Source organism: Bradysia coprophila, unplaced genomic scaffold (genome assembly GCF_014529535.1).
Source record: "Bradysia coprophila strain Holo2 unplaced genomic scaffold, BU_Bcop_v1 contig_23, whole genome shotgun sequence".
In the NCBI taxonomy this organism is placed as follows: Eukaryota; Metazoa; Arthropoda; class Insecta; order Diptera; family Sciaridae; genus Bradysia; species Bradysia coprophila.
Genome location: NW_023503490.1, coordinates 1 through 24,513, shown reverse-complemented (window position 1 = coordinate 24,513; position 24,513 = coordinate 1). Strand labels below are relative to the sequence as shown.

Here is a 24,513-nt window from a genome sequence, read left to right as displayed (position 1 = left end):
ATACTCCACTAAAAGTAGTTCTAGGCCAAGACCTTTCGAATGATGTATTATAAGCTTTAGTTCCTTTGGGGCACTTTTTACATGCTAACCCTGCCTTTGCAGAAATGTTGTGAACTTTCTGAAAAAAATTCTACAAAAATGTGTAATCAATAAAAGTTTCCTTAAGAGTCAATTTGCCAATTGTAATTATGTTTTCACGCCAGAAATCATTAAAAAATGGTCTGCACTAGGGTGACCAATATAGTTTATGTGGCATATCACCAACAATACGTGATGCATTTATCTGAAATTATGGTGGTTGGCACACGTAATTAATGTAAGAATTGCTTCAAGTAACTTAATCCACTTATTTATGAAGAATGGATAACAATTCCACTAAATGTCGTAACGATACTTGTTGTTGTGAGGCTGGTAAAGCAATTTGATATCGTTGTAAAGCTTAGACTGCAGGCGGATCAGGCTTTTTTTTGTTTACTGTGTATTACAGAGGAGTCCAAGTTCCGCGGCGAATGGTGAAAATAAAAATTTGCATCACCATTCAAAGAGTTTCAAACTCTCTTCATCTTGGACAAATCACGATTTAAAAATGTCGTTAGCTGGCTGTAGCTACATGGTCAGGTTGTCTAGGGAAGCCATTTCAACACGAATTAGCTTAGAATTAGTCCCTCTATCCGTTTCGATAACAATCTGTATTCAAATTGATTCGTCAGTCCTGACGCCTATGAGGGCTGGTTCTCCGAAACGGCTGGATGGATCCACGAACTGAATGTGGTTCCTTATAGTACTCGTGTCTCAATAAGAACATGAAAATCGGAGGTGGTGTCGCGACTCTATTTAAGTTCTGTTCAACCCCACCGTAGGACTCTGACTTACTCTAGCTACGAAAGTGGATAAACGAGAGAGAAGAAGGAAACTTTTGCGTTGCTACATTGGCAAGCTTTTTTATTTTTGAAATGTCTAAACTCTTTAAGGCCAGTTCATGGTCGCATATATCGCAAAAATGTATGCGAGTATGAACTGGCCTTAAGAAACAGAGACAAATCTTTGCATTTAAGAGCAATCTTCACATGGCAAATTTGTAGCCTACATTTGGATTACACGATAACATTGCCCTCGCATCCTTTTTGGAAAAAGTAAAACATCGTTTAGTTCTGAAATGTGTTAGCTTTGAATAAAAAATAGAAAGTTTTGTGATGCTGCAACCTAAGTTGGAGAAAATTGACACAAATTTTGAGTTTTCATGGACCTAGGTTACACATCTTTCTATTTTTTATTCAAAGCCAACACATTTCAGCACCAAACGATGTTTTTACTTTTTCCAAAAAGATGCGAGGGCAATGTTATCGTCAAAAATGTAACATTTTTGTGTCCAAATGTAGGCTACAAATTTGCCATGTGAAGATTGCTCTTAAAGCAGTGGATTGAATCAGCAATGTATATAAACACTTAAATTTAATGAAAGCGCCTAAACTTAGACTTAACTCGAACAGATTTGCCTTAAAGGCTAAACAAAAATTGAGCATATTTTTAAGAAATCAAATTTAACCATTTTGTGGTCACTTTATCTTAATATTTGTGCAAAAGTAAAACTCTCCGAAAACCTTACTCTGACAAGAGTTGATAAAGACTATGATGAATATTGACAAATCTATACATATCCTTTTTTCATTTTATAATTGGTATAGCATTGTGTATGCCTAACGGACATAGATTATACAATTGTGTGAAAGCTAGTACCACAAAAAATGGAAAGATTGAGTCAAAATTTTCGAAAAATACCACAAACATTTATGGAATTAATTTTAGCAAGATTAATAGAAGAAAAGTGTAAAAGTAAAAAAAGTTGTGTTGTTCTCAAATTTTCTCAACGATTTGCGAACTCGATTGGAAAAATCCTCGAAAGCACCAGAAATTATATTTTGAATGGCAGTTAGGTACAGGTACTTGGAAAAAAATTATTAAACATTAAGTAAACACAAGTTTTTCATTCTGATTAAAACTCCCTTTATATAAAAAAATGTATCGCTTCGTTTCACACATCATATACTATGTAGACGGTGTAGCCGTAGACGTTTGAAATTATAATGTGAAATTATTAGCTAAAGTATGAAGATTGAATTTGTTTCACTTCATGATGCCATCATGCGAATAATTCAACTCAACGTTAAATTTGAGGGTTAATCTAGATATTATAGCCCTTCAAATAATTCGCATAAACACAACAACACTGATGCGATGAAAGTTTCATCAAAAATTCTGAATAAAGAATTTAATTAAATAAAAAAAAATATTTTAATACAAAGATAACGAATTATGGTTTAAAGCGTTGAAAATCCTTTCCGTTCTAGATGAATTCCCAAAAGTGTTTATTTTCCAGAGATATAACGGCAACCAACCAACGCAAAGATTACTAATTTAGATAAAAAAATTTAATTTTTTTTCGTTCGCTTAATTTCTGGTTAAAAGTGAGAATTTTTCACCAGCCCTTTTTTCACAGATATAACGGGAAAATAAAGAAAAGTTTGCGTCAAGTACGAGAAGTGAATTTTTTTATTTTTTTATGAAAGTTACATTATTCCAAAGAAGAGTTCGCTCGCTATAATTCATTTACGCGAGTTTCTATTCTATCTAAATCCTAAAGCAGATTTAAATTTCATTTCTTATCACAGAAATAATTATGCAAAATTAGAGTTACTTTTTCAACGACATATTTTCATCGCATAAATAGAAAACATAGGGCGCCGGATAATAGCAAAAATGTATAACAACAAAGGGAATTTCTCTTGTCTCCGTATCACGAACTTTCTCACTAAATCAAATCCTCGTCGTAAAACAGTAAAAAAAAACTGGTAAGTTAGGGTAACGCTAACTCCCAAAATAACAAGTCAACGTTGTCGTAAATAACAAAGAAAATGACTGTAGCAGTTACTGAATTGGAACGTTTAATTTCTCTGCATATTCTTTCAAAATTTTTACACTCGCATCCTGCCCACCACAAACTAATACTACCACTGGTCTATCTGGAAGCAGTTCAAATCCGTTCTCTCCATTATTCCAGGCAGAAGTCCTTCATAGATAACAGAGAGAGTAACCCCACAAGATGGCTCTACGCAAAATGCATGATCATCTGTATTGAGGGTTATATTACCGAATTATTGAATGTATTTTCGATAACACTTAAAAATCTTTACCTGAAAACTTTAAGCACGCCTCAATTGCTGCCGAGTCTGGTTGAACTTCGGATATTACACGAAAATTGGGTAGATTTTCCAATACTTTAGGTGCTACAGATGGAGCGCCAAGTGTCTTTGCTATGCTTGTCATCACATTGTCAACGCTTTTCCCAGCTATTATTGATTTATTCAGACAGTGAGCTCCGAAAGTTTCGACAGCTATGATTGGAATATCTTCCCATCCTTGATCAGATTTTAATTACTAAATTTCGCCCAATTCTCATATTTTCTTTCATTTACCATGTCTCTTTAATCCAGTCATGAAGCCGAGTAGCATTCCTCCACCTCCTACCGAAAGGAGTAGGCAAGATGGAATTTTACCATTGAGCTGTTTTTTGATCTCGTCAATTATTGTCGAATACCCATCCCTAATACATTTACGATAGTTTTTGATAAACAAAAATCTTTCCCTATATCAAAGACTTACCACAGGTCTTCATCGTCATACGGATGAATTAAAGAATATTCGGGACTCGAATCGGCCAATCTAATTGCTTCAAGTTGTGCTTGTCTGCTATCCGGTGCTGTCTATGTATTTGAATTTAGTTGAAAGCGATGAGTGAATACAAAGTCTACCGTTTTATAGTTTCTTTAAAATTTGGCGTTGAACTTACTTCAACAACGGCTCCCAATGACTTCATTCTATTCGTAATTCTTTCAGAGACAAACGAAGGTACAATAATATGACAGGGAATATTCATTTGTGAGGCCACGTATGCCAGCGAAATACCAGCGTTGCCGCCCGAAAATGATATAAATTTTTTGTATCCGGCATCTCTCCTCTTCAGATAATTTTAGACATTTGCTTTAGAAACAATTCGTCACATTGAATTACCTAAAATACTTATCTCACCTTGGAGCACATCCGCGTCATTCCTCTTATTTTAAAGGAGTTTGTCGGCTGCACGTTTTCCAATTTGAGGAACACATCATGCGAAATACATTTCGATAATGGTATACTATGCTGTAATGGACTTTCGATACTCAGCACTTGGTTTTGCATAATGTGAATGTTAAATAGATTTTCGTGAACAAAATTTGGGAATAAATTTTTTACTCTGTTCGCTTTGCTTGTACTTCCAAAGTCAACTGATGCGAGTGGTGAAATCTCAATAGTATTTAAAAATATTGATAAGCTCCAAATATACCATGCTTATCACACAATAGAGCGGTGATATTGTACGAAAGATATATTTATATCGCAGCGATATTATATTATGAAGTTATTTGAGATTGCACAGAAATAGAACCATGACATATACGATGTTCTCCACCAGTAGAGAATGTGTTAATAATACGTAATAACCTCCCAATGAACAACGATGCCATCCGCATTTCTGTAATAATGATGTAGATACATGATCTAGTCATTAGGATCCAAAACACGGCGACACGGTTGGGTTGTCAAACACATTTTTGGATACTAATTGAAAATGGATTTTAGTTTGTAAATTTAAAAATTCCGTTTAATCTGCACCGAAAATACTATATTTTATGACGATAGTTTCGGCCGTCTTTGACAAGTTATTATCAAGTCTCGATTCAAAAGAGACTACAGTTAGAGGCAGTGAAATTTTAGCATGATTCTGCTTCAGGTGGTTTTCAGCTGATCCACACAATCAAAACTGTTTATACGTCTTTGTACGGTTTTACCACAACCACGCTCGTGCGTGGAGCAGCTTCAACCGTATAAATAGGTATAAACTAGTTGCGAGCGTGGATCAACAAAACAACATCTGAAGCAAATTCATATTGAAATTTAACTGCCTCTGACTGTATAGCCGTCAAATAAAGTATTTTCGGTGCAATCTAAACGGAATTTTTAAATTTTCAAACTGAAAATATATTTTCTAAAATTGTACGCTTTCGGCCCGAAACAACCACCGAGTTTCACCATAATGATTTTTGGAGGAATAGTAGACATTGAATTTGGCGGAAATAGTTCATTACATGTGGGACCAAACTAACGACTGTATTTTAAGCAACGCGGTTCGGAAAGTGTTTTTTTTTTTGACAAATGTAGAGTTTGTATATCCGAGCCGAAAGTGAGGTATGTAATTACACGAAAATTTTCTTCGGTGAAATTTTTGAAACCGGACTCAAAATGCGCATCAGTAAGTAAAAACACAATGACTTGCGTCAACTTCACCATTTAAGGGTTTTTGTAATATTTCAACCAAATAATTGTTTTTTGATACTTATATTTCATCTGTTTCTGGTTTCAAGTAGTTATTCTAATTTTTCGCATCTCATCCAACGTAGAATACCTCAACTATTTTTATTTTCATAACAACGCATACATAGCGAGATTGCGAGAGATACACAGTAAAACACAAATATATACAGTCAAATTTCCGATAAAAAAAGTTATAGAAATATAAAAATTGCAAGACCGGTATGAAGGTCGCTCAGCAATTAATCTAATCTAGTCGTACAGAAGTCTCTCAACGGAAAACAACTCGGCGATTTAAGGTAAATATTTACTTTGGACAAAATGGATGAGTTACTGAATTTTATTTTTAAAAAAAATTAATTAAGAAAGTTTGTGCATAAATAATTGAAGTGGTAACGAACATTTATTCAAATTATAAAGTTTTGGTTATACACCGAACTGTTAGAATTAATTATACCAAATGTCAAAAGAGTTGACCCACAGCATTACGTTGTAGTTTCCAGATATATATACAGTAAACCTTTTCAATTTATGCTTTATAACAAAGTTTTGGTTAGTGGCATATGTTAAATATTATGTATATCGTGTACAGTTGATGGTAACACCATGGCGAATGGTTGAATTCTATGGCTGTATTATTATATGTTGCATCAACTTCTAGTATATGTAAATAACAATAATTCTGTTCCCCAAGATTATTATTCAATTACAGTGGTGATAATGCTGTTTTTTGTTGTCATATTTATGTACCATATTCCTATCGTTGTGGTTATCGAAAGTATGTACATGATTTCATAACAGTTAAATTCTTCAAGTCATTGTGACTAGAATAAAAAAAAATGAAAAATTACGACGATTATACCATTTGCAACATTAAATCTTTATCACTTTTATTCAATGTGGCATTTGTTGGCCGATAAAAATGAACCGTAAAGGTATATACTTGTCGAAAATAATTTCAGTTGATCCTCAGTAACATGGGAATTATCTGACTAAAAAGATTTTAGGTAGTCCATCACATATATGAACGATAAGAAGATTATTATCTTAACGAAACGATATCATGAACGACGATATAACTAACGTTTGCACGTTTCGACTCCACACAGTCATCGCAAATAAAACTAAATCTTTGGCTCTTCTTCATAAACTACTATTCAATTGACTAATGCTCAGTTCTGTGCTCTTTTGTTCGATAAAAAAAAACTCATTTTGAATAAGTTATACTTTGCCGGTCGGTGTATTGTTATATATAGGGTAACGGCATCTGTTTAGAGCCCTCTCTAGTTATGTAGCTCCTGAAAGACAAAAGCGAATAGTACAACTATGTATGTGAGAGAGACAAAACAAGGGCTCGGAACAGAAATAAAGTATGCCCGTAACTGGTACTAATAGAAAATCGGAGCAATGATTGAATTCGAATGCTTATTACGTAATTTTAAAATTAAGTCAATTTAATTTCTCAGCTGGCAAACAGAAAGTTAATTTGTGGACGATCTAATTTTAGAACAGTAGCTCGGGATCGAATTAAATGAAAAATCTATCGTTTTGTGTTCAACAGTTACCCAATTCTTAGATCAAATTTTGCGAAGTAAATAGGTTTGAGGTACATTTATCTGCTCAAATAGCACTCCTACCGAGACGTCTAACTGCAAAATCTAGAATAATTTTTACTTGGGCTCTTTATTCATATTCACAGAAACAAATAATTTTATTTTCGTTTCAGGTTAAAAATGAAGTTGTGCACTCAAATTACCCTGGTGGTTTTTGCCATAGCCGTCGGCGTAGGATACATGAAATACAAAAGTATATCATCACCGTTACCCATTCCAAAATTCGATGCTAATGCGTACTGGGGTCCTGGCAAAAAGGAGTCATACAAAGAAGATAAATCCATCAAGCCATTCAAAATCGACTATCCAGATAAAGTTATAAATGAAATCAGCGATCGAATTAAAAACGCTGTACTGCCACCGCCACTGGAAGGAGTTGGTTTCGACTATGGCGTCAATTCGAAAAGATTTTCTGAATTTTTAGACTACTGGCAAAGTAACTATCTACCTCGATGGAAGTCTGAGAGGGAACCATTCCTAAATTCGTTTGAGCAATACACTACGCAGATACAAGGATTGAAGATTCACTACATCCACGTCAAGCCGAACAAAAATGCTGCCAATAAGAAAGTCGTTCCCTTGCTGCTGCTTCATGGTTGGCCCGGATCAGTCAGAGAATTTTATGATTTCATCGGATTGCTCAAGAGCCAACGCTCCGATTTGAATGTTGAATTCGACATAATCGTTCCTAGTCTACCTGGTTATGGATTTTCACAAGGTTCTTCAAAGACTGGCTTCGGCGTGTTTGAAATGTCGGTAGTTTTGCGGAATCTTATGATTCGTTTGGGATACGACAAATTTTACATTCAAGGCGGTGATTGGGGCTCAGCGTTAGGATCTTCCATCTCAACCTTATTTCCACAGAATGTTATCGGATATCACAGCAATATGTGCTTTATACTCAGTTCGGCAGCTGGCATGTTGAAAACGACAATTGCAGCCACATTTCCGTCATTCTTTGTGGAGAAAGAGTATGAAGACTTCCACTACCCATACGGAGAGAAGTTTTCAAATATCATTCTGGAGTCTGGATACATGCATATTCAAGCAACCAAACCTGACACTATTGGTAAGAATTGATATGTCTCTGAGATTTTAGACGATTAAAATTTGCATGTTCTAGGAATGGCTCTCTCCAACAATCCTGTTGGTTTGGCGGCTTACATTCTGGAAAAGTTTGCAACTTGGACTTTCCCTCAACATCGTTCATCAGCTCATGGCGGCCTGGATCTGCGAAAGGATCTATTCGATGCGTATTTGGACAACATCATGATATATTACTTGAGTGCATCCATTACGACGTCGTGTCGATTGTATTCTGAAGCATTCTCATTGAAACAACAAGAACATAAATTAGATCGCATTCAAACCAATGTACCGACTGCGTGTGCTCGATTTAAGAATGATCTTGCTCATGAAATAGATTGGGTTTTGCAGGACAAATTCACAAATTTGATCCAAAGTAATTACTACAAAGATGGGGGTCATTTTGCTGCCCTTGAACTACCTAGTGTATTGTATAAAGATTTTGTGGAATTTGTTAAAAAAGTTGAGAAATAAATGTTTGATATAGTTATTGTGATCGATAAAGTGACCGCTCGTTTTCAATTGGCTGACTGTTTACCATTACCATATCTGTTTACCATATCTGCTCGAAGAAGAGTATATCCGGAATCATCACAACATCATGTTAAATCTCTGGAACGACTCAATTATCAATAATTCATATATCGTATACGAACGACTCACGTAGCGTTCGTACGACATTATGAATTATTGATAATTGAGTCGTTCCAGAGATTAAACATGATGTTGTGATGATTCCGGATTCAATATGCCTATCTTAATCTTTAGAAAACTGGAAGCCTCCGGATGACTCTTTTGTGAACCTATCGAAGTCGGGCGCATTTTCCAGTGGACTTATTTGTAGGTTAGGTAGTTATTGGTCCGTAGAAGCCAAAACCACAGTCGATCAAAGAGCGAAAATATGCAATTTTCCTATGGAGTTATTTCCCGATACGAGCTCTACATGGTCGTGCAGGATGTCTTAGAAAGGTAATAGCAAGTTCTTTCGGTAATCTTATTGCGTTGAACTTTCATCTACATTGACTCAGTGTCACTGAGATATGAGCAGTTAAAAAAATGGTCCAAAATGTGAACTTCTACCAGTTCTTGTGCGCCTGAAAAGCAACAAAAACACCAAAGTACTTTCCTTGATTGCTAATTGCTACTAGTCTCAGATTTCCATTTACATCAAATATGTATGTAGACGATGAATGTACCATTGATGGGCAAGTTTGAGAGTAAGTTCATCTACTCGAAGATTTACTTAGGGTGGATGTATCCACGGACTAGTGACTCGAACTAATAATATAAAGCTCTTGGTTTCTACAAATCACGAACTGATTAGATATTAATACTATCTAGTGGTTTAACACTTGTATTTATAGTGAGGGGACATTTATACCGTGGCATTATCGTCTCGAACGATAATATCGTCCAGAAGACAAAGAACACTTACAGTTCTGGGAAATATCATTGCTCAGAGTTGATATTATCAATGAAAGTACATAAGTAGGTATGGCCAGTCCATACAAGTCGGAGCACATACGTATTTACATGGCGCCACCTCAAACGAACTCATTTCTAGTGCAAATTTCCACTAGAAATGAGTTCGTTTGAGGTGGCGCCATGCAAATCCGTATGTGCTCCGGCTAGAACAAATTTGAACGTTTGGCCATACCTAACCATTTACTTTCATTGGATATTATTGATCGAAAAAGCGTTCAATATCGCTTAGAACACGATAATCACTCAGAGTGACGCTATCACACACAATTTTCCGGACAATATTATCATCTTCTGAGTGATATTATCGCCTTCTAGGCGATATTCTCGTGTTCTGGGTGATAATAATCGTCTTTACGATCGAAAATATTACATCGGAGCGATATAATACCCCAGAACTCGAGGGGTGACGCACTTCCATTTAATCCATTAAATCCATTTAATCCAAAAAAAAAATTAGTTTTACCGAAATAATTAGGCTAGTAGCCTAATAGGCTACCCACCTGAAAAATTTGTAAAGTAATTGCGAAAATTAGATTTGCACGATCCCCAGCTCGTTTAAGTACTCGTAGGTATAGGAATATTTTTTTTGTTAAAAATGGTATTAAATTTATTTAATCCATTTAATCCATTTAATCCTCTTTACACAAAAAACTCCTAAAAGTGGATTTTTTCGCTTTTTAACATTGTAGTATAAGTTGTAGTACGTGGTTCGATCAAAATCAACAATTTTTAAGACTTTTACAGTATTTGGTAAAATGAACTTTTTTCCTATTTAATCCATTTAATCCAATTTTTATTCCATTTAATCCATTAAATCCATTTAATCCATTTAATCCATTAAATCCATTTAATCTAGAAGTGAGTCACCCCTCGCCAGAACTGCATATTTTCGTCTTTTTTTCGAGACGATAATCACATGGTAGAAATGTCTCGTCTTCGTATTTAAGATGCAAATTAAACCTGAGAAATGGTCTTGGGTATCAGTCCTCGGACTATATGAAACTATATGTGTTTGCCATATTGTTTGACGACTTATGCATGTCCGAGGAATGGTATATCCACCCAACACAGAACAAATTTGATAAAAACATATTTTTTCTGGAGCATATAACGAAATTCTCACCCCTAATGTAGCGTACACGTATCCCATGTACTCTTCCACTTGTAATTACAAAATAGAAACAAGTGAAATCAGAGTGTTTGTATTTGTTTTCATTTCATTATTCATCTTTGTACAATACAAATCACAATAACACTATAAAATAAATAAACTTCATCAATATTATGCCTTATGCAGTTACAACGTTTTACATTCTTCGTCGAATAAATTTTTGAAAAGCATTTTTGATTGATTCTTATTTAACGAAAAAGAAAACAATTTTTTATAAGTGAAAAGGTGGTGACACGGTGTGTGGTTGACAAATATAAGTAGATTATTTTCGTCTTCTTTTTTTTAATTGACTTAATAACAATAAAACAAAAAAAAATCCCGTTTTAGTTCAATTAAAATAACAATAACTTTCACTCGATCCTTTTTAGTTCTTTCACATTTCTCTTTCAACTTTCATTAATAATTTTTCTTTAATGTGTTTCCTTACTCCTACATATTGTTACTTCTCATTTTCTGTAAAAATAAATTTATTATTTTATGTGTATGTACATTACCATAATTACTTTTCATTTCATCACAAGAATTCCCTTCCATATTTCAATATTTACAAAATTTATTTAAATTTAAATTATTTTTCTATTTATCTCCGTTTGACGATCGTTCAACTAGTGCTGTTTTATATTAACTATTTTCTATTTTAAAGGAACCTGTCTCAATAACAATTAAAATTCAGCGAAAAAAAAAACAAATTAATTTTTTATTATTTTGTTGGGAATTAGATGGGAAGATGGAGGTCTTCTGTTAATTGATCAATAACATTAATTGATTTTTTGGGTTAAAAGAGTTAAAAGACATTATTTCTTTTGGAGAGAAGCAAATTACAGTTCAGTCGTAACGACAATTTATGAATGCAAAGAAGAAACTGTAATTTGACCCCCTATGACACTCTATCTAATTTGAATATTATTATCAGCGTTATGATGTCGATGATTGATATTAGACGTTTATGGATCATTTAGGTTAGACTGGAATTTCGATCAGTAAACGTAGCAAGGCCTCTTTTTGAGAAATTGGTTTCTTGAATTTTCTCGAGTTACATAAAATTTCCATAGATCGAGAAAATACAAAAAAAGTGAGAAAATCAAGAAATTCGATCCTAAATTTCTCAATTTTTTGTGGATTCTCTCCAATTTTTTGAATTTTCTTGATTTTTACAACAAAAAAAAACTCTAAGTAGTATTCACTGAAGTGTAGTTGAATTGAAAGTTCCAATATCAATGAGAAAACTTTGGAATTTGTCAGTTTCACATAAGTAAAACGAAAAGCAATTGATTACAGGATGAAGAATAGACCAAGGAAGTTTATTGTTGAAAAAACCAAATCCCATCAAAATAAAAAGAAAATTAAAGAAATTTGTTAATTTTCGCTTTCAATCAGAAAGTGTTATTTAACGGTGGAAGTAGTGGCAACTGAAAGTGTCAATAACATATTTATACACCTAAATATCAATCAAAAATGTAATCATTGTATTGTTCGTTTCTTCTACTCAATGGTATAAACAAACAAAAACAGCACATCGTCTGATCATTTCTAGTGTTGGAAGTAAAATAAAAACAATTTAAATTCGTCTCGTCCTTTTCCACTCACATTGAACTCTTTTTTGTTTTTGTTTTTTAAACTCAAATTAAGTGACTAAAATATAAGTTGCAACAATCAACCCTTTGTTTTTGTTAATATTACGAACATTATTTTAATGCTTTCTCTAATATTAAAGCTCTTAAGACTTTCATTAATTAAATTAAAATTGTAAAAAAAAAATCTAAAGAAATCAATCGACTTATTCACATCTGAATTATTAAACTAAAGAAATACTCAAAACCTCCAATTACAGCTCTCCATTTTTTTACTTTTTTTTGGTCTACTAAAGTCCTTATGTTATTTGGGTTAAGACAGAAGATTTTTATTTGTAGGAAATTAAAGAGACTTCCTTTGAGCAACGATCGAAAAAGTTAAAAGAAAAACATTTCTCAGTTGAGATTGAACCAAATGGTTGGGGTTTCACAGAACCTAAAATATTGTCAAGTCATTGATACGATTTTAGTTTGGCCCGTAGCATATACACCATAACACAAGGACCTCAATTTTTTTCATCAAATAATTTGTTTTTAATTAATCATGCTTATCTTCCTAAAACGGCTCCGGACTATTTTCGGAATTAAACATCTGGCAATAAAGATGCAAAACTGCAAAAAGGAATCAAAAATTGAAAATACTTGTCAGAGATGCGATGGATGCAGTAAAAATGTTTTTTTCTTCATTATAGCCTGTCTTCCGTTGAAAATTCATATTAATTATTTAACGTGCAATTAATTGGCAGTTGTATACACATGCGAAAGCACAGTTTTCTCTGTGTTTGTTAAACTTTCGGGATTATTGAATTATTAATGACTAGGAAGAATCTTTATCGAATACAATACAGCGTTTTCGACAAACACTGTTTCTATTTTTGCTAATACATTTTATATGGATCGTGTGTGCCACGATTATCGAGAAACAACAATTCGAAGCACTCCACTCGTCACAAGTAGTTAAATTTAATCGTATTGCTTTGATTTAGTGAAATAATTATCGCACCCACGTATAACAACTCGATTTGCGTGACTTTGAGTTAATCTGTTAGAAAAGGCGTATCGCGGTATAATTATGAAAATCTAACATTTGTTTTGTTTAAAGTATCGCCGAATGTTCTTCTATACTTCATTCGTTTCAGCATACGATTGAGTAATAATAAGACCGTAGGTCATCGTTTACTTTTTTCTGTTCTGTCTATAACAGATGATACAATACAAAACCAATGTCCTTAAATATTGAAGATACTAAATGAGGTATGTGGTTGGCAGTCAAAAAACGTTGAAAATCAAAACTACAAATTGAAAAAAAAAGGTTTTACGACTTTAGTCGGTAATGATTAACTGCGGTACCCCTAATCTTAAGCTAAAGTTTCACAATTAAACGAAACGGTGGCTCTAAAAGTGAAAACAGACAGGTCAGTTACTTATTGCTATGCTAAAAGCAGAACAGAACCAATTTTATTGAAAAAATAATTTTTTGAATTTCCATAAATTTCCACGAAATTTTTAGGAATTTGGAAAATCATTTTTGTTAGAAGTTACAGTCAGAGGCAGTCAATTTCAGCAAGGATTTGCATCAGCTGTTTTGCAGGTGATCCACACGATCCACATTTGGTTGAAGCGGCTACACGCTTAATAATCGTAATCGTAATCGTAAAACCGTATAAACAGTTTTTATTGTTTGTGTACATCAGCTGAAAAACAGCTGAAGCAAATTCATGCTGAAATTTCACTGCCTCTAATTGTAATGAAATTATTTCTTTAAACATATTCCCTGTGAACAATGCATCATTTCATCAACAAACATTTCATTGAACGAAGAACCCGGTCTTTGATGGTCAATATTTTCACTATTACAGTAAACTGCGAGCGAACATTTTTCACAAAACTTTAACCCTAAGATCGTGCACAACTGCAATTAGTCCACTATGAGGTCGTACTTCCACGACGACGACATTAATATTCAATAACACGGCTACATTTAATGCAAAGGTGTAATGTAAGGTAGATGTATGTCCAAAAGCAGAAGAAAAATTTAACTTTTCGAATCAGAGGTTTCCATTTTTAAACTTAATTTTATGTGAAGAAAATTCTATTTTTTTTTCATAAACGAAATCAATAGAAAAATTATGGAAAATAGATTGACCGACAATGCATTAAAATGTCGTCAGCTACGTGGCAATAAATTATTAATTTTTTTATTGAAATCTTTTTCGTTATTTTTTAACTTATATACTTTATTGGGTGTGTGTGTGTTTGCCTAATAAATTCTTTTAATTTTTTTGTTTGTTTATTAAGTTTCATTGTTTTTTTTTAATTAACTTGCCTTACCCATACACTATAATTTTAAAAATGTGATAGATTTTCTTAATTACATGGCTATGCACGTGCTGAAGTGAAAACTACAGTTGCGCAGAGTCTTGCTGCATAAGCGGTGACAGTGGGCCGGCTACTTTTCGACCCCGTTCGATTTCATAATGTATGTCCAATGAAGCCCCTGGAAATGGAATGTTTTCCTAATTTTAATGGTCGGTAATATCGGTTACGGTAAATGTTCGGACGAGCACATATTATTAGTCAAAAAATATTAGAATTGATGTGATAACGTAATGAGGGTAAGTGTATTTAGTCGGACGAATAGAATAGAACAAATTACAATTACAATTATGCCAATAAGATGCCAAGAGTCCACGTGCTTTTCAGTCTCTTATAAGAACACGATTATGAAACATAGGTTGCTACACTACCTGTAGTGAAATGGTTGTAAGAAAGTAAGAAATTCTTATAAAAGCGATGTTTGAGGCCAGAACGAAGCGCCGCAATTTCACAACGTTTTTCATGTGCGCATGTTGTGTTTTGCCGTTTTTCTCCAAGAAACGAAAACATCGATTCACCATGCTATTTTCGAAAACATAAACAATGTGACAGTTCGAGTGAGAAAAGTTCTATTTTATCACCGCTGGAGAGAAAGTGCTGCACTTTTCTCACTAGAAATGTCATTTGACCTGTCGTCAAAAGACGAAATTTCTCCATGGCCCATTGAGGGGAGAAAATAAGGCAAAACACAACGTGCTCATGAAAAATAGTTTCATGTCTTCGGCATAAATTTCCGAATTTTTTTCGTAATTTAGGCCCTCAGCATGAAAAGTTGTATACCCATTTGTTGTGGACACACCCCATATATGTAAGTAACTATTGTCCTTCCACTTCTATTTTTGAGCGATTAAAGGGCCCTAACGATAGGCAACTTTTGGCAATGAAAAGGTATTTGTGGAAGAATAACATCCAAAAATAAACTCTTTGTTCAATTGTCTGTCATGTCTCACTGGTCGAGTTCACAAATCTTTAACCTGTCCGGCACGACAGACCTTCTCAATACAAAATTAGTTTTCAAATTTCACTTATCAAGTGAAGCTTCCATTGTTCTTACGTCAATCACTCGTTACGGCTAGCTCTCAAAACCAAATGGATCAGAATAAGAACCAAAATTTTTCATCCTAGATAGTGTAACAGTAGGGGACAGGTTTCACAATCGTAGTTTTCTATAGGACTGAGATGTACGGGCGCCCTCGGAATGAACATGAAAATGAATTTTGTGATGATGAGAACAGTAACTCATAAAACAATGAGCTGGAACGTTCGCTGGCAGTCACCTCGAATCGAATTTTCCCCAACAATCACCAAACAGAAAACATAAACAAAAAAAAAATAAAACTTGGATAACTACTTTTCTTCTTCTCACCCGATGGTCGTCGTATTGGATCGGATGGCTCTTCTGGAATGAAAACAGCGACCAATATAGCGATAACAACCATGAACGCTCCAAATACAAATGGAGGACCTGGTGCCAATGCCGTGTACTGTTCCATTGAATTAATTGTTTCATTTTTTATTGTATCGTCGATGTGATTGATTTCGGCTTGTTTGTCATTTAAATCGACATGGAACAAATAAAAGATAACACCTGCAAGACAAAAAATGCGCAATTAATTTGATTGAATCAGTTAGAATGTCAAGTGATTCTCTACCAAACATAGCTGGGCCTAGTCCGTTGCACAGTCCACGCATGCCAGTGACCATACCCTGAACAACACCTACGAAGGTAAATGGGAAATGTGAAGGTTTTGATCCAAAAAAGTTCATTTGAGTAGTGGTTTAGATTACCTTGAGTATCAGCGTGTGAGTGTATTGAAACAAAAGCGCTTATTGCTGGATAAGTTATTGAACCTAGTGATGCTAATATACCTACAATAAAAAACCGAATGTTATCAATCTTTTGCACTGGAAATAAGTCAAAAAAATTAAAAAATTTTTGGATGGGTTGATCTTTTCCGCTCTTTCTTATTTCGAAAATAAATTTTCACCTTTCCACCAAGTCAATTCAAATCGTTTCTCCATTTACTTCCACAAGTAGTAATTTGTACAATTTTCTAACTTTCTCTGAACTATTTCACTACTTATAACTATGATATTACCTGCAGCCCACATCATCCTGAAACAAAAAAAAAAATTGGAAAAGAGATTAGACGGATTCGGAAAATTAAAACAAAATCGTTAACTTACCACATCTGACTACCAAACCCGTACCAGAGCAGCTGCATTGTTTCAAATACTAAACCTAATATTATTGTACGCTTAGCTCCAAACACTCTGCAATTGTTTTAAAAAAATAGTTTTAACATTATTCGTGTACAGGACATGGGCTGGGCATCCAAATAGAGTCACTGTTTACCTCATCAAAAATCCTAAAATTAATTGCGCCAGAATTGATAATATTCCAATCACTGCTATAAAAATTGACACCTCGATGGAACTAAAACCCATTTTCAGCTTTAAATACACAAATATACAGGAATATTGACCTGCCTCAGGCAAATACGACAAAAATACGGTCACACATTGCATTAGAATTGTGTGATCTAGTCCAGCTTTTCTTAGTGCCTAAAAATGAAACAAGAAAAAATTGTGTAACAACCAATCACATGGGCCGTAGATCGTAATAATGTTGTACCGAAAATGGATCAGCTTGTTCCCAACTGATCGGCGCTCCCCATGAACTGGGTCGCACTTTTTCTGGTAAGCTTTCCGGCACAGCAACTAAGATGAAGAAAACATCCAGTACAGCTATAGCGGTTGCTAAGGCTACTATTACAGTATCGCCGTATACTTCACGTAAATATGCACCTAATGCCGGTGATATTACCTACGGTAAAAGAGAAATTTTATTTGTTAATCACATTCCACATTTTATTTTGAATGGAAACTTACCAGACTGGCAGCAAACGTTGAACCTGAAAAAGATTAAACAGAAATTAGCAAAGTGGGAAAGCGCACATCTTATGTGATATTTTATTATCGCAATAGGAGTGCTATGAATCGGTAAACACACAAGAGCCTTTGATTCTTATTATTATCGGATCAAAGTAGTGTTGATCAATGAATATAATAATCGGGTTTAGTACCCTTAACGGAGATTTTCGTTATTGACATGACTTCAAACTAGTCTCACATCTAGTCAGAAAACAACCACGCTTTCTTACTTGCATCGAAAACTGTCTATTCCAGTCTGTGTCTAATATTAGTATGTGTCTCTCAAGAAGCGCTGTGGTCTCAAGAATTTAATTTTGAAAGAGAATACTAAGTCTACGTAAATTGGCTCTTGAAAATTCGGAGAGCTTTACAGACTATACAAGTCTGTAGAATATCCAAGAGAATTATGAAACTCCGATAGCAGTAAAAATCTGATACAAACAACCAATATTGAATAATTCGGCATCGTAATACTTACCAACCAATCCATATGCTTTGGATCTATCCTCAGTTGTCGTCACATCAGCTACATAAGCAAATACTACGGAAAACGTTACAGCGAATACTCCACTGATTGAGATCGTTGCGAAAAACCACCTAAAAATGTTTGCAAATTTTTTGTAAATTGATTTCGTTTTAAGTGTACAAAACCTTGTCAATATTAAAGTTTTCAATAATAATAATAAAATTTTGAGCTGCTTAAATCAAACCTATTGTATGAAAATAGGAAACATTTTTGAATCGTATCGATTATCGATTGGAACAGCAATAGGGCGATTTAATTGAACTAGTACTAGAAATAGTAGTAGAGCAGAGTAGTGTCATTGAACTTACCATGTATTTATCGCCATGAGAGGTATTGGTGCACAGGTAAAAAACACTGTTATTAACAAAAAGAATTTTCGTCCCCATAGATCTGACAGAGCACCAATCAGGGGAGCGCTTAGAAACGATAAAATTCCTTTGATACCCATGACGAGACCATTCATCAGAAATGTGTGATGTGGAAATGTGTTGTTAAGAACCTGCAAGTGTGAATCGTTTCAATATTCACCTCTATCATGATATACCTGACGTGTACTTACTGAGATGATGGGCATCGTAAGCAGACCCCAAGCGAAAAATTCTAAAAATATTACGACTAAAGCATGATAAACACTAGGCTCTCCTATTCCGGAACTCTGAAACAAACAAATTAATAAATTAAAAGAGGAAATATTGAAATGTGGATAGTTTCGTAGAAGGCATTTTTACTCTGTTAGACAAAACTTTTGTTGTAGGACCTTTACCTCATACATATTTTTAAAGAATAAAACGATTGCAGAAAAGTGGCAATATACAAACTTCTAGACATAAAAAACCCTGTAGACTGTTCGGTCTAAAAGTCATATTTCGTCGAAAAAATGTTTAATTACTTTAGATAGCAAATCGTAAGAACATGTCAGTTCTTTCATTATTCCGTCATTTCAAAATATCGTAAAAAGAACATATGTTCTGTGCTTTATTGAATTTCTTTATCTAATAATAAACGAAATGTGATTTTACGTGGTTATAGCCATGTGCTATGTGGTGGCATATTGTCACCTAAAAGAAAAGACAAATTATTTTTGTGTGGAATGACTTCATTCAGAAGGAAAAAAAATTGTTGAGCTTCACATGTGCACATGTACGTACAATGTATATAAACGGATTTAGCGAATGCTAAATTTGTTTTAAGTTCATTTTTCACATCGACTCGCTAATACACAACGATGAATTCATTCACAAATAGGTCATCTGTGTAATTTGTGTTGAGAATGTGGAACAAAATGATGATGGAAATATTTGCATGTTGGTGATGATAGCTACCACAACAATATCCCGTAGCAATCTATGTTGATTCTTCTCTTCTCGTTTTCTTTTCTTTCTTTTTTTAAATTAAACACAGAGAATTCGATGAAATGATTTGATTCCAATTCATATTATGCATCTGAAGAGCTAGAACTTTTACCGCCTTTAAATATGTCAAAGAAAAAAACCTTGAAAATAGACATTATAATACTCTTGCCAAATGCAAGGTGGTCACCTGTTTTTTTCTTCTTTCTATTTCTTAATTTCGTATGCCATTGCAGAGGTATAATACCACACATTGATTAGGTATATAAATGCCTCAAGTATGTACAAGAGGAAATGGCACCAGAAAATAGCTCCACGTAATGCCGATAAAACATATTTAAAAATTAATTCATTCGGTAGCGTATTGTACATGCTGCGCTGCTTTGATATCAGGCAATATTGTTTTCTATGCCAACTATTTATACAAACAACTATAATTAATACGTTAATTATATATTTATGTTTGTTCTTACCTCACCGAATTGATTTGTTTCATATTTTATGTGCGAACGTAAGGGACAGCACGATTGTTTATTTCAAAAACATGTACACACAGTTCTCATCGAATTATACGTATAATAGCATCATTGTACACGTATTAGAGAAGACATCAAACGATGACTAAAGTCGTCGCAACATAAACATTCCAGTAGTTAAATTAGACTACTTAATCCGAAAACTGTTCTTATGAAGCGCCGCGGGCGAAATTGAGTCGGCAATGATTAGCAGAATGTGTGGAAAACATTAAGTTGTTATTCGGATATGAGAAAATGTATGGAGTGTTGAAAACAGAATATTTTGTGAGAGGGATTTGAGATAATGTCGCATCTAATAATGATCATGGCAGATAGTTCTATTGGTAATACAATTTCCTAAAAGCTTTCACTATCAGGGCAGGTCGCTCTTGCCGACGCAATTAATTTGAGAATGGATTATCCTCATTTGCGTCAAACTGTAATTTATTTTTGATATTAATTTATCATAATAAGCTAGAAGATAGATGTTTTTCTCGATATTATTTTCGTAAACAGAATCAAAATACGACAAAAATAACACAAAAATTCAGTTTCGAGGTACAGAGATGTAGAGAGAATTTAATTCGAAAACGAGAAACATTCATCAAAACAACTGTGAAAGGAAAAGTAAAACGACGTATTTCTAGAGAATTAGCAGACTTCAATTTACATCAATTGGCATAAATTAACGAGTAATTACGACTGTATAATGAATTACACTTAGCTATATGTCGTGTGAAATCAGTCTGATTAGTAGAATTTATCTAATTTTTACCAATAAGTCTTAACTAACCACGTCAATGTACGTGAGCGTGAATATCTGTTGAAAGAAAAGCGACAATTTTTTCGACCAATATGTTAACGAATTTACATTAAATAATAATAAACCAAAAAGACACATGGGTACAATGGCATAACAAAAAACACAAAACATAAAATCGATAAATATAGTACATACATAGTCCATACATATAAATAGTACATAAGCTTATAATGATGTCATAGAGTTAATAAACGTTTTAAAAAAGTACGTTAAGCGCTAGTTCGTCGAAAGATGTACATAAATTTTTATTGTCTTGTCCGCGTAATTTTTCAACATAATTTTATACAGAAAATGAAACCAAAAGAATTGTAGAAAGTGGAAGAATTTAAATGTTTTAAATTGATTAATATAAGTAATAACCTTGCAGTGATCGAAGACACGATACATGAACGTCAACAGCAAATTAGAATTTTTTATCTGAGGAATTGCTGAATTTGACGTTGTTGTAGCTGACTGTTTTTCAGTAGCTAGCTGATTCGAATTTTCATTTTGGTTTTGGACACCGCTAAGTTGCCCAGATGATTTTGAATGAGTATACTGTTCCACATGGCTACCGACATGTCCCAAATCACCATAACTTAAACTACTTCCTTTCGCACTGAAACCGCCGTTTGATCGAATTTTTACTTCATTTTCCGTGAATCGCGTCTGCTGCGTTACATTTTCTGCCATTTTTAATTTAATTTAATTTAAACTCTTATGTACCACATCGTTTTAACTTATTAACACAGTCTTCCATTACATTACTGACTAACTGAATTGCTTGCTGTACCGAATCACATTTATTTTAGTTCACAATTGATTTTATGACCACCGCCGAATTTGATGTTGAGTTGCGTTATCCAAATTAAACCGAGCCGATATCACAAAAGTTAGGCACTACAATAATTGTAAATGATAAGAAAAATATTCCTGTAATTTATCACGCAACCCATTCAACCAGCATATAAATACGTATTCTTCAAATCAGCGCTCATAAACGAATGGAAAAACAATTTGTTTACATAAAATGAAAACGATTCCTATACGAAAGACGTTTTTTTGTTTGAGTTAGGTGTGCTGTGAAAAATAGATTCAATGGCATGTTGAGCTCGAACATTGACTCGTGCTTTTCGTGAAAAATCATAAATTTATAGTGTACAACGTACACAATTTTTGTTTTATGTTAGAAAAGTCGAAATCAACGATGTTGTGTCGAGGTGGTCAGACATTTGGATTATTGAGGAAACATGACGTTTGACCTACAAGGTTCAACTCGAAAGATGCTGTGGTGACGCTGTCATTTTTAAACATGTATGGTTGCCCAAGAAATTTTTGGGTGTCCATCAGCGCCACCATGTCACCTCTCGATTGTGTAACTCTATGGTTTGCCCAATTCAAAAAAAGTTGTTCACGAAATCAAGTTCACACTTTTGTATACTTTTCAATCGAATTCAATCGGTTGGTAATTTTGAGCAAGGTCAATGTAATTTATAAATCAGAGAAGCATACAACTATCGTTTAATTTTAGATATATCCCATCCATACCAAGTATGTGGTTATACATCTGACCTATATCGTATGGTTTTGTCACATTTTATATCGATTGTTTCTATGTATTCTGGAACGAAATATTTATCGCACTGCTGACGATGGAGGCTTCATTCTACTGTATTTGTAAGACTTCGTTTGTAAGCGATTTATTTTAACAGTTGAATAAATGGAAACTCGCTTCAGATTCTGGAATTCTGTATTAGGAGAATCAGATTCATCAATCTCAAACGGTATATGTGGTGCCCACACAACGACTTCTAGAGATAGCCGACGCTTCCAACGAAGGAATCCAAATCATATTAAGTGAGTGTTCACTCTATGTGCGAATGTATTTCTGTAATTTGTTTTTCTTACGTCCTTGCTTGGAAATTTATTCTTTCGGTCGAGTAGTTCTCTGCATAAAACTGAGTAGGACAAAAAAAAAAGTACTTGCACACAAGCCAATAATAAATATAATTTCCATGAAATTACGTGCTACAATTTTTGCATGCCAGCTGCAAATGAGATTGACATGAAAGATTATGCTGTAATGCTTGAATTGCTATTCTTTGTTCAGTTGTAATTACCAGATAGAATTTATACTTTTTAATGGATCCTTTTCGCAAACAATGCACTACGTCGTATTTGTTATAAAAATTGAGATAGTGAGAGCCCGACCGGCGGCCACATATTAGTTTTCTTGAATGAACAAGTAAATGTAAATAATGATAGTAATGATGGTCAACTTTAACCCATGTATTATGATAACCTCCGATGTTCGGCTATCATCATGATAGTCAAATTTTGTGGGCACGGAAGTCTATTGTTGAAATAAATTCCAATTCTTTAAGATATTAGCATAAATCCAATTACATGCGGTAAAACAATAAATTTATCGAACAACAATATCAATGTACATCAATTCAAAATCGTGTATTATATGCTCTCTCTGCAGACAGCCATTAAAGAAATTCAATGCGACATACGGCAAAATATTCAATGGCACGAAAGAGATAGAGTTCGAAATTACATTCTCAGTTCAACATTTGTGTGAAATGAAATGCGAGGAATATGATTCCGAAACTGAAACACACACACAAACAGACGCAAACGAACGAACGTCCAACAAGCGATAACACCGGTTTTTCAATCTATCTTTTATAATACAGTTTTTAGTTGCCATTTGGGTTTCAGTTAATTTTTGGTAAAATTTCTAAAGTGTACCGTTTGTAAGTAATGTGTGCTGCAGTTTTGCCACGGCTATTTAAACTAAATAATCAAGTACAGTGGGACCAAGCCATCAACAACATTGAACACGAAATGTTTACCGATGGAAAAGCGTTGGTGTGTGTTAGATTTAAGGAAAATCAATATTCCATTATCATTTTGCGTGGAACATGAATGAAAACACTGAAACCATAACAAATGTTTTTGTATTATTTTAGCACGAGGCTACTCCTGCTAAAGGTACAGCTGTTACACTCAATTCGGCCAATCCGACCAAAGACCTAGCATCAACGATTGTTACGCTCAGTGAACAAATACAGAGAAATGAACAAATGTTCAATGGCGAAGATGTACAGAACACATCGAAACAGATAAATCTTGCTGTTGATTTTATAAAGGCTAGTACCAAGAACGATTCGTTCATTGACGTAAATCCGGTCAAACGGGAGATTGTAGTTATCTCTGCTACAAGTAATAAGTCACTGTTTGAGACACTTGTATCCATTCATTATGCTACAGTTGCATCCAACAAGATTACCATTATTTTCGACGAAAAGAGAGCATATTTGAAAGACGTTCTACTGTCGGTGTTCAAAGTTGAATCTCAAGCTGATGTCGACTGTTCCGTCGCAGAATCATCGTCATTTTGCACACAAATTATTTTTGATTCGGCCGATTTTCAGTCGGCTTTCAATACATTAGCGACCGCTTTCAATGATACAACTTCGCCATGGAAAATTCGCAGCTGCTGGATACAGGACACACTCAGACAGAAGTTCTCAATTGCTTTCCGTCACTATTGACCAATGCACGAATGACAAGATGCCAAAAGTTGGAAGTACAAAACGTATTGACGCAATCAAAACAATTCGATGCGACCGTATTTCAATCCGACGATAAGAATGCAACCTTTTTGGTG

The 24,513-nt window shown here is 34.2% G+C and overlaps 4 protein-coding genes across 6 annotated transcripts; 2 read left to right on the top strand and 2 right to left on the bottom strand.

The window, feature by feature from the left end:
- Positions 1 to 3,005: 3,005 nt before the first annotated feature.
- On the bottom strand, positions 3,006 to 4,335 carry LOC119075550 (L-serine dehydratase/L-threonine deaminase-like). Its single transcript, XM_037182017.1, has 6 exons — positions 4,087 to 4,335; positions 3,848 to 4,015; positions 3,661 to 3,761; positions 3,474 to 3,601; positions 3,192 to 3,416; positions 3,006 to 3,127 (listed from the first exon to the last, which is right to left on the bottom strand). The coding sequence occupies exons 1-6, from the start codon at positions 4,234 to 4,236 to the stop codon at positions 3,006 to 3,008; spliced, it is 894 nt and encodes a 297-aa protein (XP_037037912.1). The 5' UTR covers positions 4,237 to 4,335.
- A 1,219-nt stretch (positions 4,336 to 5,554) lies between these two features.
- LOC119075552 (juvenile hormone epoxide hydrolase 2-like) lies at positions 5,555 to 8,611 on the top strand. The gene is made up of 3 exons (XM_037182021.1): positions 5,555 to 5,705; positions 7,133 to 8,088; positions 8,143 to 8,611. Exons 2-3 carry the CDS (start codon positions 7,140 to 7,142, stop codon positions 8,577 to 8,579), a joined length of 1,386 nt encoding a protein of 461 aa, XP_037037916.1. The 5' UTR covers positions 5,555 to 5,705; positions 7,133 to 7,139; the 3' UTR covers positions 8,580 to 8,611.
- Positions 8,612 to 12,669: 4,058 nt separating this feature from the next.
- Positions 12,670 to 21,826, bottom strand: LOC119075551 (hippocampus abundant transcript 1 protein-like). 3 transcript variants are annotated; one of them, XM_037182020.1, is made up of 13 exons: positions 21,216 to 21,826; positions 18,728 to 18,823; positions 18,477 to 18,667; positions 18,121 to 18,239; positions 17,601 to 17,623; positions 17,344 to 17,535; positions 17,065 to 17,273; positions 16,896 to 16,982; positions 16,808 to 16,824; positions 16,497 to 16,577; positions 16,361 to 16,426; positions 16,060 to 16,296; positions 12,670 to 14,848 (listed from the first exon to the last, which is right to left on the bottom strand). In XM_037182020.1, exons 1-13 carry the CDS (start codon positions 21,525 to 21,527, stop codon positions 14,805 to 14,807), a joined length of 1,674 nt encoding a protein of 557 aa, XP_037037915.1. In that variant the 5' UTR covers positions 21,528 to 21,826; the 3' UTR covers positions 12,670 to 14,804. The 3 variants fall into 3 exon arrangements, with proteins under 3 accessions (XP_037037915.1, XP_037037914.1, XP_037037913.1); XM_037182019.1 differs by having other exon boundaries at positions 12,670 to 14,829; positions 16,075 to 16,296; XM_037182018.1 differs by having other exon boundaries at positions 12,670 to 14,829; positions 21,216 to 21,822.
- Positions 21,827 to 23,460: 1,634 nt separating this feature from the next.
- On the top strand, positions 23,461 to 24,397 carry LOC119075549. The gene is made up of 2 exons (XM_037182016.1): positions 23,461 to 23,711; positions 23,813 to 24,397. The coding sequence occupies exons 1-2, from the start codon at positions 23,604 to 23,606 to the stop codon at positions 24,395 to 24,397; spliced, it is 693 nt and encodes a 230-aa protein (XP_037037911.1). The 5' UTR covers positions 23,461 to 23,603.
- The last annotated feature ends 116 nt before the right edge of the window (positions 24,398 to 24,513 follow it).